Here is an 11,430-nt window from a genome sequence, read left to right as displayed (position 1 = left end):
AAGTAGACGCGTTTGACACCTTCCGAGGGAAGGGGTTTCAAATACGAATATCGTCAAGAACCTGGGTCACTTTGCGTACCTTGGGTTTCCAAACACTCCAGCAACGTCTTGTTGACCTTCTGCGATTAGAAAAGGCGTAGTAGGCTAGCCCGCAAGTACACTTGAAGATGAATGCACTTGGAGATCATAGATTGGGTGACCGTCAGAGATGTGATCCGCCATTCTAGAGTCGCGGACAGCTCGCGGAGATAAGGTTGGGGTTCTGACACGCGCCCCCCTGGGACCGCGGGGTCGGGACAAGATCTGGACTGGGTCCCCGGACGCTGCGCAGTCGCCGCGCGCGAGCTTGAGAGCGAGCGCAAGGCGTTCTTCTCCGATCCCTGCTTTGCCTTGCTCCTCCGCTTGGCTTCCTCCTCATCCTCCTCCCCCTCCCTCCGACCGTGACGCTGCCGACAGCGCTGTCCTCGCGCAGGCTGGCTCTGCAGCTGCTCCCCCTCCGCTCCTTTCTGCCATCTCTACGCTGCCCCCGCGCACCCTACCCGGTCCCCCTGTAGCCAACTTGTAGCCTGTAGCATCCCGATCTCGCCATGCCGTCTCCTCCGGGCAGCCCGCGCTCCTCAACGAGCGCGGATTCTTTTGCGTCTGGCCGCCAATCCCCCCTGGGCGGCTTCGACTCCTCTGCCGCGCTCATTCTCGTATCCGACGCGGAGGACACCCCGAACAACACCTCCTTCGGGTTCTCTAGCGACGACGACGACGCAGACGACCTCGACCTCGACCAGTCTGATCTCCAGCTGGACCGTCTGCGCGGCTCCGCCGTCCCGCCCCTCTCCTCCGTCTCTGTCTTCCTGTACCTCCTCGCGCCGTATCTCAAGCTTGGCGCGCTCCTCGTGCCCGAGGCGGGCGTCCTAGGCAAGACTGGTGCGCTCGCGGTTGTGGTGTTCGCTGTACTGTCGGCGTTCACGCGCCAGATCTGGTACATGCTCGCGCGCTATGTCCGGCGCGCCGACCTGGAAGAGATCGTGCTGGAGACGTTCGCGCGGGGAAGGGGCAAGGAGCGCCGGCGGTCGGTTCTTCGCCAGCTCGTCCGCTTTTTTGTCGGCGCACTTAGGGTGTCTACTGCTGCACTCTATCTCCGATGTATGTCCCTCCTGCACCTCTTGTGTTTTGCTTGCCGCTAACGCAATAAACGCTAGTCTCCGTCGACTGCTTGTTGCCCTTCATCCCGGATGCCCTCGCCGTTCCGTCTAGGATTATCACTTCGCTCGTGTTCGCGGCATTCATCGCCCCTCTGTACTCCTCGCGGTCTCTCGAATCCCGCGGGGTGGTGTACGCCTCTTGGTTTTCAATCGTAGCGTACGCTGCGTGGTTCTCTTGTACGGCTTATATGCATGCCAAGGACATGCTTGTACCGGTTGGCGACTCTGCCACTTTGGGTAAATTATGGCAGGGAATACGTGAGTCACATTCGATCTGCGCCCTGCACTACCAGTCACTCACAGGAATCTAGCGGTCGTGGCGTTCACCTTCAGCACCTGGTGGACAGTGCCCCTGTATGCTTCCCTGAAAGGCACTTCGCAACCGATGACCCCGAAGCCTAGGCGGGCGCAATCTTTCAGGCTGTTGGCTGCCTTGTCTATAGCTATCGCTGTAGCAGTTGTATTGCCCCTCGCATTCTTCGATGCGTCTACACCTTCGGTATGCTTTTCTTATACTGGCCACATGGAGCTAGAACTAATTTCGGTGAATTCAGCAAATCCCCTCTACGAGCATTAAATCGACGTCTGCGGTGTTCAGCGCCGCCGCGCTGTTGCTCTCCATCCCCTCCATCTTGGTCACCACACCTGCGCTACCCATCCCCATCTCTATCCGGCGAAGCACGAATTTCCCCCTCTCGAAGGTTCTCATCTACATTATCACTATTTGCCTCGCGATCCTTCCAGCGCACATAACGCGCTTCGGGAGCGATGTCATCCTCATCCTCGCCTTCCTCAGCTCATTCGTAGTGCCCGGTACGTCTATGTTCGTCTCCAGACTTGTATTGTGTTCACTGACCGCGCCGCCACAATCCGCCAGCGTTCATTCACATCACAATCCACAACTTCCGGCGACCGCTGTCGATCGTGATCCCGCCGGCGACGCCAAATCCGAACGCACCGCGCCTCGAGCCGAGCGACTCGCGGCACGACGAGCTGCTACAACGCAAGGAGCGCACGCTGCAGCGTCGCCGACTTGGGCGCCGGCTCATCTGGGACGTCGGCGTGTGGGTGCTGCTCGTGCCAGTCGGCGGTGGCGGCGTTGCGTGGGCCGTGGGGCGGATGGCGGGTAGGTGGTAGCCGTCCTGTTGAGGCCCGAGTAAGAGCTGCGAAGCGTGATAGATGTAAAGTAGAAGCTGCCGTCACACGGACAGCTGCATGCCTCTGGCGCGGGACGGACGGAGGGCGGCAGAGAGGCTGGCTAGTCTTGCCGCAGGCGAGGGACCTCGATTCGAGCCGCTGTATTTGTACTGTACGCTACAATGTGCTGGGTATTCGTGTCTCCCTGTGCACACACACACGTGTCGTTCGTCCGGATTTGGCGGCGTTGTGGAGATACTCATCCTGGGTGATCACAGCCACACGGAGGAGCAAGTCCGCGGCCGTGGGGCGAACGGTGGCTGTCCGTCTTCGACGCGACCTCTCCGCACGTTCATTGTCAAGTAGCCGACTAGTAGCCGTCAAAATGTCAATCCTATGGCAGCTAGCAAGTGTTGGTTCGGATAGCGATTGCCAGGAGATGCCGTTCGGCTTTGCATGCACCGAAGCTGTATACAGGCCGTCCTCGACAACCAACCTCTCCGAGTTTCTGACCACCAGCACCAATGTCCACCGCCTCCCTCCCGCCGCCTCCGAGGTATACCATGCGCTGTCCGTGGACGGCTATGTCGTCGGCGGGTCTCCCACCACGAGTGGTTGCAACCCCCGACCAGCTGGTCATCCTCAACGCCATGTATGCGCGCACGGGCGAGGACGCGACCAAAGACGACATCAAGGAAGCCTCGCGGGAGACTGGACTGTGCGTCTTTCTCTAAACCTTGACATGGGACACTGATAGAGCGCGTCGCTCGGCTTGGCACGAGCAGGCAGGAAAAGTGGATCCATAGATGGATCAAGAGGCAACGCTCGGCGCGGGGCAGAGGGAAGAGGAAGATCTCCCCGCGGGTCTCGAAGTACGACCCCACCGACCCCTCTGGTGCCGCCGACGGTGCTCAGACGATGTTACTTGACGGCTCAACACACTCGGGGACGTCGCTGGAGTCGCACACTTCTGTATATGCGTGGCAGTCCGACGATCCACTCTGGCGAAACGCCCCTGATACTGGTGCTGCTTCGGACGCTACTGGCTCTGGCGACGGTTTGTTGTGTTATGGCATGGGCTTTTGGGGTGGAAGTAGTGCTGTCCCGGACCTCCCAGGCCCTTTGTCGCCGCATACATCCTTCTCCAGGTCAGATCAAGAAGCGCTTCATGCGAGCCCTCGTGAAATACCTCAAGCCTCCTCAGACCCTCAGGCCCCAGCCCCCCATGCCCCCCATGAACTTGAAGCCCCAGCTGCCCTCGTTCAGGTCGCTCTTCCTGGAACCTCCTTTACTGTCCCTCTGCGCTTTGAACCGTGGAATTCGCAACACGGGACCGCCCGAACGCTCTCCTCTGGAATCCATGACAGTTCTGTGACTGAGGTTGCACATTTGTCGCCACACTCGACGTCTACCGAAAATCCCCACTCTCTGGAGCATGCTCGCCCTGGCCTCTCTGACGCTCATGCCCATACCGCTAGCCCTCTGAACAGTAGGGGCCACTTTTCAGACCTCGAACACCTGCATATACCCAGCGGAGGACACGCTCTAGCTATGTCCGACTCGAATCCGCCTCTGTCTGCGCCTCCCTCTGCGTTCTCTCTACCGGCTCCCGCCGCTTCCGAGGCTCTCAACCTGGGCGGCGCGTATCTCTATCGTCTGTTCAACGGCTCTGGAGATGACTCCGCTATCGAGGCGCCGCCATTCCACTCGACGTACTATCACGGCGAAGCGGTAGCAACTAGTGCGGCTGGCGTGCCTCCAGACCTGTGGGCTCCACCGCATGCCTTCGTGCCCGAATCATCTGCGGTTGCTGCTGAGGATATTCCTAGCTCGGCGTATCCGCCGACCCCCGTCTCTTACAAGATGCAGCTGTCCGACCTCGTCGCGCTGACGAAAAGAATTCGGGGGGCGAAGGACGTACAGGACGCAGGTCGCGCGTCGTCTTCCTTCGTCAAATACGAGGATGCGACAGAGACTGGCGATGGTTTGGCTCAAACGCACGCCTCACCACAGAGCTTAGGTGAGCTCTATGACACGATGCTGTACACGCTCTTCTCATACGTTATTCTGTCCATACAGGCATCGGCCGTCCTCAGCCTGGAGAGTCGGCAAGCGACAGCAGCAATGCATTTGTCGCAGACGACCGCGTTGCTCCCGGAATGGTGGTTGATGGGGAGGAGACTAGTGAGGATGAAGACGAGGCCGTCACGCCTTGCGGAGAGATGGAGATGTTCATCGGGCATAGACGGCCCGTCGGTCAACCAGCTGGCATCTGTGTAAAGCAAGAGGGCCGCGATGAACCGGCGATAGCGGATGGGATGTCAGAGGAGTCGTAGAAACGCAGGGGAGCACAAAGAAGTCTGGGATGTATATGAAGTCTTTCGCTATGAGAAAACGCTCCTGGTGTATCGTTACAATACCTGTTAATGTTAATGTTCAAGCATTACGGGCTGTCTCATTCCTTCTTGCATGCAGATATGCACGTGCCAAACCTGAAGCCCAACGCACGGAAGTATACACATTATGCGCGAAGACCTTGCAGAGTCGGAGGCACAAGCTCCGTCGGCAACGTTTGGACGACCTGTAACCCAACACGCAAGACGAATCAGTCAGGCAACGGCGTTCTATGACTACGAACGACGCACCTTCCGCATGATCTCTTCTCCCCCAACCTCCCAGCCCGTCTCCGCAACGGGGAGCATGCTCCCCGCAACGAGTCGTGTCGCCAAGTTGCCCAGACCATACCGGTCGCCCGCATATCGCCGCCACTGAAGGAGATTCCGCAGAAGCTTGTGGCGCCGTGCGAGGAAACGCCGGCGCGCGGGGATCGCGGCGGGGTCGAAGCGCGGCTGGTTGAGCGCGACGAATGGCGCGAGCTCGGTCTCTGTGGCGGTCACTGCTTCGTTGAAGATCGTGTAGACGGCCTTCAAGAGCATCTGCGAGTACAAGGTCGGCTACAATTGACGCAAAAGAAAGAAGAGAGGAAAGCGCACCTCGAACTTGAGGCTCTGCCTATCGACGGACGCCTCGACCTGCTCAGTAAGGTCGACGAGGCGCCGCACGTCCGTGGCGGAGTACGCGTCGAGTGCGCCGCTCTCGATGATGCGGCATATGCGTGGAATGAGCGCGGTCGAAATCATCGCAGAGACGAGGTCGCCGTCCGGCCCGAGCTCGGGCTCGTCTTCGTCATCCTCATCTTCGCCAAGCGACGGGCGCGAATATTTGTAGAGCGCACTGTACCAATTGAACGCGTCGAGGCTGCGGGGGCGCTGCGGACGAAGAGATGAGCAACCGTCACAAATACATGCATACACCACACAGCTGGGGTAAGCTTCAGACTTACCTCGAGCGGATTCCAGCCGAGGATCTCAAGACGGGCCCAGAACTCCCACGCGCTCACCATCCCGAGCCCGCCCCACGCCCCGCGGTACACCTCGTCGAACTTCGCGCGCCACTCCCCGAACCACTTGCCCACGCCCGCGCTCGCGTCCCGGAACTCCTCCGCCTTCACGTCCGCCATGATCGCCTGCGCGTCCGCGACGAGCTTCCCCATCGCGACGCGATAGTCGTCCGCGTCCCCTAGGGGCAGCTCTCCGTCCGTCGAGTACCCCTCCTCCTCGGGCGGGCGTTGCTGGTTCGCGGCGCGCCGGTGCAGGCGCCGGGCGGCACGGGCGGCGGTGCGGTCTGCGCGGGAGGCGGCGGGGTTGGCGGAGGGGACGACGCGCCCGAGGTCGTCGACTTCGTCGGGTTTGGGTTGCAGTTGGGGCGGGGTGCCGAAGAAGAGAGCGAGGTCGTCTGCGTCCTCGGCTTTGCGCCGCTGGGCGATCATGTCCGCGCGCTCCTTGATAATGGATATGTGTTCGTCCTCGAGCTTCTCGAGTTGCGGGAACTGTGAGGGCGTCAGTATACTCTCAGAGATAAATTATGAGATTTTAAAAGACTGACCTTCTCATCGAGGAAGGTCGCGACGCTCTCGACCCATTCGCGGAAGGCGGAGAACCAGCTGCGCTTCTCCTCGGCTTTGGCGATCATCTCGCGCATCTCCTTCTCGCGCTCCTCGAGCAGGCGTTGCTCCTCGCCGAGCTTCGACATCGCAGCGGAGTGCTCTGCGTGCGATACTGTCAACTTGCTCATAGAATTCGTGAGCCGTGCCATCGCAGCGCCCATCGTAGGGATAGGGGTCACAGCCGGAACTATTGGAAATTCGTCAATAATGCAATATCGGTAGGAAGGATGAGCATACCTGGTGCGGGCTTGTACACCGGCTTGGGTGCAGGTTCAGCCGACTCCGGACGAAGGCCTCCTCGGCGTAGTTGCTCCTGTTCCCATTCCCGAGTTTCCTCGTCTTCCTCTTCGCTGATAGTAGAAGTCAGCACGGCGCACTCAGGTAAGATAGTAAGAGGCAACGAACGCATCGACAATCATCTCGTTCATATCCGCACGCCGCTTTGCGGCTTCCTTCTTCCGCGACTTCTTGCCAAGGGCGATACGCTCTTGGGCGCTGGTGAATTCCGCGAATTCTGGGAGACATCTCGGTGAGCGAGGTCAGGGAAAACCAATTCAGCGTAGACTTACCATCATCCGCGTCGCCCAACTCATCTTCTTCCCTGACGAGCCGGCTGTCTGGATGAGGGCCCTTCGAATAGTCATCTCTCTTTGTCAGGGAGAGCGAGATATAGTCTTCTGAGCCCGAAGCCTTGCCCGCACGTAGCCGTTCGCGCTTCTGCTTGGCTGCTTGGATAGACGATGCAGATGGGATCGCTGCTTCACTTTCGACCTCGTCTAGGAATCGGGTGAGACGCATAACACGTGCGAACTGACCATGGTTTACCTGTCAAACCGGACAATTGGCCAGCGGGGTCAACATCCATGGATATATCTGCATCGTAGGAGACAATGTCCTCTTGAGGCAGAGAAGGACGAGCGTTCGGTGTGCTGGCTTTGAGTTCGTTGAGGTATGCAGCATTATACGTGGGTCCCGTGGACCTTGGTGTTATAGTCGGTTCAAATGGCGCAGCCGCAACACTATGTAAACGTAGTTATCAGCGTATGCACTAGGTGATTGAAGTCACGCCCATATGCCGCGTTTGAACTTCCATGCACATCTTGCGAGAACGACCTCAAGTGGATGGATGTATTAAATAACGAAATAGTGGACATGAGATGTTTACATGGAAGTCCAAACGCCAGCATACGCTCGTCGCGTAAGAAACATGTGCATACCCCGGTGATTCGTTTCTGAGCGCGAGGTTCCTACTCAAATTCGACTTCTTGAGCTTGAACACCTCACCGCTGCTCTCCTGCACAGGCCACATCTGTCAGAAATGGCTTACTGCGCGACGCTTGGTACGTACCTCCTCCTCACCTCCAAAGCTGAGCGTAGACCGCGCCTTCGCTCGCGTCTTCTTCTTGAGTTTAGCGGCAACTATACTGGGTGACTCCTCCGCGTCTGCCTCTGTTGCGGTCGTGGGGGCTGCCTCTGCATCTGTGGTAACCCGAGCGCGTTGGGCGGACTTCGCTTTCGTGCGCTTGAAGATTACTGGTGGCTCAGCCATGTCCCAGATGTGTACAATCCAAACAGAGAGTAGCGGTCAGCAAGAGAAGAGTAGCAGACAGAGCAGATACAGTCAAAGAGCGCGCCAGTGTGACGGTCCAAGTGCAAGTGCAAGCGCTTAGCGCGAGCAGCTCGGGCGCGCGCCGCAAAAACAGGCGCTGGGGCACGTGCGAGAACAAAACCCCGCGAAAACGAAAGTTCCCACGATTAGCTTCTGATTTGTTACCGCGATGTCGTCGCGTCCCAAACCACGACCCCGGCCTCGCGCTCGCGCGCCTGCCGCAGCCACATCTCCGGTCGACACCGCCGTCCCGCCCCCCGCCTCGTCTCCTGGCCCCTCCTCGGCCACAAACACCTCCCCACCACCGCTACCCGCCGTCTCCACCAAGAAAGATGAGGATGATATGGACGCGCGCTTTATGCGCAACCAGACGCGCACGGCTTTAGCATGGCGCAAGATCAACAAGCGCGTTGACGGTATGTCAACATCACAGATCGCCTCCTCGCGCGCGCATCAAATTCATACCTATGGAACCCAAATCTAGAACAAGAACAGCGCAAACGTAAAGCGAATGGCTCGGATAGCTCAGGCTCTGAGCGCGAGGAAGGCTCTTCGCCGCGGGCGCGTAACAAGAAATCCAAGAGACGGTCAAACAAGCAGGATACCCTTCCTGACTGGACGAAGAGGGATCCGGCTTTCTTCGAGTAAGTTCTTTCATTACGCCGGCGGGCGCGAGCTGGCTATATGCGATCCGCGATGGCAGTTTGGAGTGCGTATATGCGTATATGCGTATATGCGTATATGCGTATATGAGGGCGCATAGCTCTCATTGGAGACAGGCTGCCTCTGCGCGCGATCGTTCGCGCAAGTGTAAAAACGTCATATAACTGACTATACTCTGCGTCAGAATTTCTGATTCGGACGAGGACATCCTTGCCCCTAAGAAACAGAAGAACTCTACAATTGAGGATTCGCCTTCCAAGCCCAATGGCCGACGTGCCCGCAGCCGATCGCGCTCTCTCACCCCACCGCCTGCATTGACTCAATTCGCTCTGCAGCGTGCGCGCGATACCGTCAAGTAGGTGCAAATCATTGCAAGTCGTCTATCCACATTGACAATGCCCCAAGCCAAGTTGTCGGAATTCTACCTCGACCTCCGTCACCTACAGACTTCGCCGACGAATCGGTTGACACCATCGTCCTAGACGACGAGATGGCATCTATCGCGCGGCGCGTCCAGCTGGACATGAAAAGGCAGGAAGGCACGCCGGTGCGCGAGGGAGGTGGTCCAGAGACTGTCAAGCTGAAGATCATTTGGAAACCACACCCTCTCAATCCGAACGGTCGCGCAGATATCTGGGCCATGGTGCAGAAACGGGTAGGCGCTCTAGCAAATTTTTGTGACGAGCGACTGTACTGACTCCATACAGCACGATAATTTCCATCCTCTGTGCGCCGAGATTGCAGACCTCGCGAGTATACGTATCGACAACCTGGTCCTGTCTTTCGATGGCAAGCGGGTGTTCCCTTCATCCACCCCACACAGCATAGGGATCTGGGCCGAAGCCGAACTAGGTTTGTTGATAGCATGCACATGCGACGTCATCATGCTCATCCATTTCCTCTACAGAGGCCTGCGACAAGAACACTTTCCAGTACCTCCAGGAGAACAAGCGGATGCGCTCCGAATCGTTGGCACCTTCTGGTCCTCCCGAGACCCAGGACGCCGCGCGCCGCTCTCCCTCCCGTGCTCGATCGCCCTCCTCCATAGAATTCCTTGATGAACCGTCCGACGACGCCGCGCCTGCTGTTGAAGAGCATAAGGAGGAGAAACCCGCGGACAGCTTCCGTCTCGTCGTCCGCAGCGAGCGGACCGCGGGGAAGAACATTACGCTGCTCGTGCGTCCCACGACGAAGTGCGGCGCGATCGTGCGCGGGTTCCTCAAGAAGGCCGGCCTGGAAGCTGAGTACCCCGCGAACCCCCCTGCAGCGAAGGGGCGCGGACGCGGGAAGGCCGCGGCCCCAGCCAAGGTTCCTGCGTTGAGCGTCGACGGGGACAAGATGGACCCCGAGACCGAGATCGGGGAGGCGGACCTGGAAGACGGGGACCAGGTCGACGTGGTGGGCCTCTGAGATTTGATGCCGCAGTGTACGAGTGAGCCTGAGCTGGCTGTGCGCGGTGATGCTTTCCTTTTCGCTTTCGTGTGGCGGCTGCCATTCTGTTCCGTTCCGTGGTAGGGTATGATCTGGATAATGACGCGTTGCTACTGTATGTACGACATGATACCTTTCGTTATGCACGTCTATTAATCCGCCTTATGAGCTTGATGCTCTGCAAGATTGCAACGAAGACATGCTTGGTGCGTACACTGACGACGGTCATAATTCATAACGGACTGATTCCTTCTCACCTATAGGGCTTGACTATTGAGACTGTTCGATGTGCCTGCGCGTACCCAAACTGCCATGACTTGGCATGCGATCGCCCACATAGTCGCCGACTCCACCTGGCGCCTGGTGGTGCTGAGGATGGACATTTAGCTTTAGGCTTCTCAATTTGGGCCGGTGCTGGCCATCCACTACGCCACTATTCTCATCTGCATCTGGATGCATTGCTACAGTCTGGATCTGGAAGCAACCTCGTCTATCTTCCGGGAATCTAGGAGTTCGTACTACTTACGCCGCACGCAGCCTTGTTTTGCGGGTTCAGAATACAATGCGTGGATCTACAGCCTCGTGGACATCGTACCCGACGATAACGAACACATAGGTAAGCATCTATACATTACGCCTCAACAATAGCGTTCACACTTGTCCACATCAGAGGTCATGATTCTTAGGGTTGTACTGAGCAGGGGACCATCGAATGTTGACTGGGTTCGCAAGCGCCGCCGCTCCTCCCGTGGTGCTTCGCGTTGCAGTCAGTAATCGCGTGGTCATGCCCTACCTGCAGTGAGTCTAGCAGAAGGTAGAAAATGCCTCGTTCAGTCCACTTTAGGATTTTGACTGATACGACGGCTCTACCCACAGTCACCGTAAGAACGAACCTCGGCTGCATTGCTCGCTTTACTCCTTGGCGAAACTCACAAAGGGTGAGATCGAGGCGGGCTTGAGTCCGTCCGACAGCACATCACCGCGATGTTCCCCGTGCCCGTCGGATTCATTCCTTCTCGCCACAGCCACTACCCCAGGCTCGATCGGAACCGAATCTGGACGACGGGGCCTGCCCTTCGGAATGGAACGCCCCCGCGCCCTAAATCGGTCGGGCCAGCGGATCTAGATCGCACGAAATTGTATACAACGACGATGCGAGCCATCGGGACGATCGTTCAGCGTGGCGAGAACACCGACTTGGCGATCCCCGGTATACTAGCAACTCTCTACCTTCGCCACGGACCGATCCGCGACGTCTAGGACGCCGCCTACCCCTCGCCATTGGGCGAACGGTCTTATGGTGCTATAGATCCGTACGCGTGCCTGCCGAGCTGCAGAGGCCCTGAAGAGATGCGCATAACCCATCTGGCTTCAAAGCAAACACT

At 58.3% G+C, this 11,430-nt stretch overlaps 5 protein-coding genes across 5 annotated transcripts; 4 read left to right on the top strand and 1 right to left on the bottom strand.

Annotated features, from left to right (window-relative positions):
• The first annotated feature begins 440 nt into the window (after nucleotides 1-440).
• Nucleotides 441-2,589, top strand: TRAVEDRAFT_147319 (uncharacterized protein). The gene is made up of 5 exons (XM_008039550.1): nucleotides 441-1,140; nucleotides 1,197-1,457; nucleotides 1,511-1,698; nucleotides 1,754-2,012; nucleotides 2,077-2,589. Exons 1-5 carry the CDS (start codon nucleotides 588-590, stop codon nucleotides 2,334-2,336), a joined length of 1,521 nt encoding a protein of 506 aa, XP_008037741.1. The 5' UTR covers nucleotides 441-587; the 3' UTR covers nucleotides 2,337-2,589.
• Nucleotides 2,590-2,920: 331 nt separating this feature from the next.
• Nucleotides 2,921-3,711, top strand: TRAVEDRAFT_46669 (uncharacterized protein; the record flags this gene model as incomplete). Its single annotated transcript, XM_008039193.1, has 3 exons — nucleotides 2,921-3,054; nucleotides 3,122-3,393; nucleotides 3,485-3,711. 3 exons carry the CDS (start codon nucleotides 2,921-2,923, stop codon nucleotides 3,709-3,711), a joined length of 633 nt encoding a protein of 210 aa, XP_008037384.1.
• A 176-nt stretch (nucleotides 3,712-3,887) lies between these two features.
• Nucleotides 3,888-4,672, top strand: TRAVEDRAFT_46668 (uncharacterized protein; the record flags this gene model as incomplete). The annotated part of the gene is made up of 2 exons (XM_008039192.1): nucleotides 3,888-4,356; nucleotides 4,416-4,672. The coding sequence occupies 2 exons, from the start codon at nucleotides 3,888-3,890 to the stop codon at nucleotides 4,670-4,672; spliced, it is 726 nt and encodes a 241-aa protein (XP_008037383.1).
• A 26-nt stretch (nucleotides 4,673-4,698) lies between these two features.
• On the bottom strand, nucleotides 4,699-7,891 carry TRAVEDRAFT_147315 (uncharacterized protein; the record flags this gene model as incomplete). The annotated part of the gene is made up of 11 exons (XM_008039549.1): nucleotides 4,699-4,917; nucleotides 4,982-5,272; nucleotides 5,330-5,605; nucleotides 5,680-6,225; nucleotides 6,282-6,529; nucleotides 6,580-6,692; nucleotides 6,748-6,856; nucleotides 6,912-7,118; nucleotides 7,168-7,361; nucleotides 7,560-7,636; nucleotides 7,691-7,891. 11 exons carry the CDS (start codon nucleotides 7,889-7,891, stop codon nucleotides 4,858-4,860), a joined length of 2,322 nt encoding a protein of 773 aa, XP_008037740.1. The 3' UTR covers nucleotides 4,699-4,857.
• Nucleotides 7,892-8,214: 323 nt separating this feature from the next.
• Nucleotides 8,215-10,206, top strand: TRAVEDRAFT_166699 (uncharacterized protein). Its single transcript, XM_008039548.1, has 6 exons — nucleotides 8,215-8,367; nucleotides 8,436-8,595; nucleotides 8,799-8,969; nucleotides 9,020-9,269; nucleotides 9,322-9,466; nucleotides 9,522-10,206. The coding sequence occupies exons 1-6, from the start codon at nucleotides 8,295-8,297 to the stop codon at nucleotides 10,022-10,024; spliced, it is 1,302 nt and encodes a 433-aa protein (XP_008037739.1). The 5' UTR covers nucleotides 8,215-8,294; the 3' UTR covers nucleotides 10,025-10,206.
• The last annotated feature ends 1,224 nt before the right edge of the window (nucleotides 10,207-11,430 follow it).

The sequence above is a fragment of the Trametes versicolor genome (genome assembly GCF_000271585.1).
Source record: "Trametes versicolor FP-101664 SS1 unplaced genomic scaffold TRAVEscaffold_5, whole genome shotgun sequence".
NCBI classification, from domain to species: Eukaryota; Fungi; Basidiomycota; class Agaricomycetes; order Polyporales; family Polyporaceae; genus Trametes; species Trametes versicolor.
The sequence above is the reverse complement of the archived record's forward strand: the minus strand, read 5'-3'. Positions and strand labels throughout refer to the sequence as shown.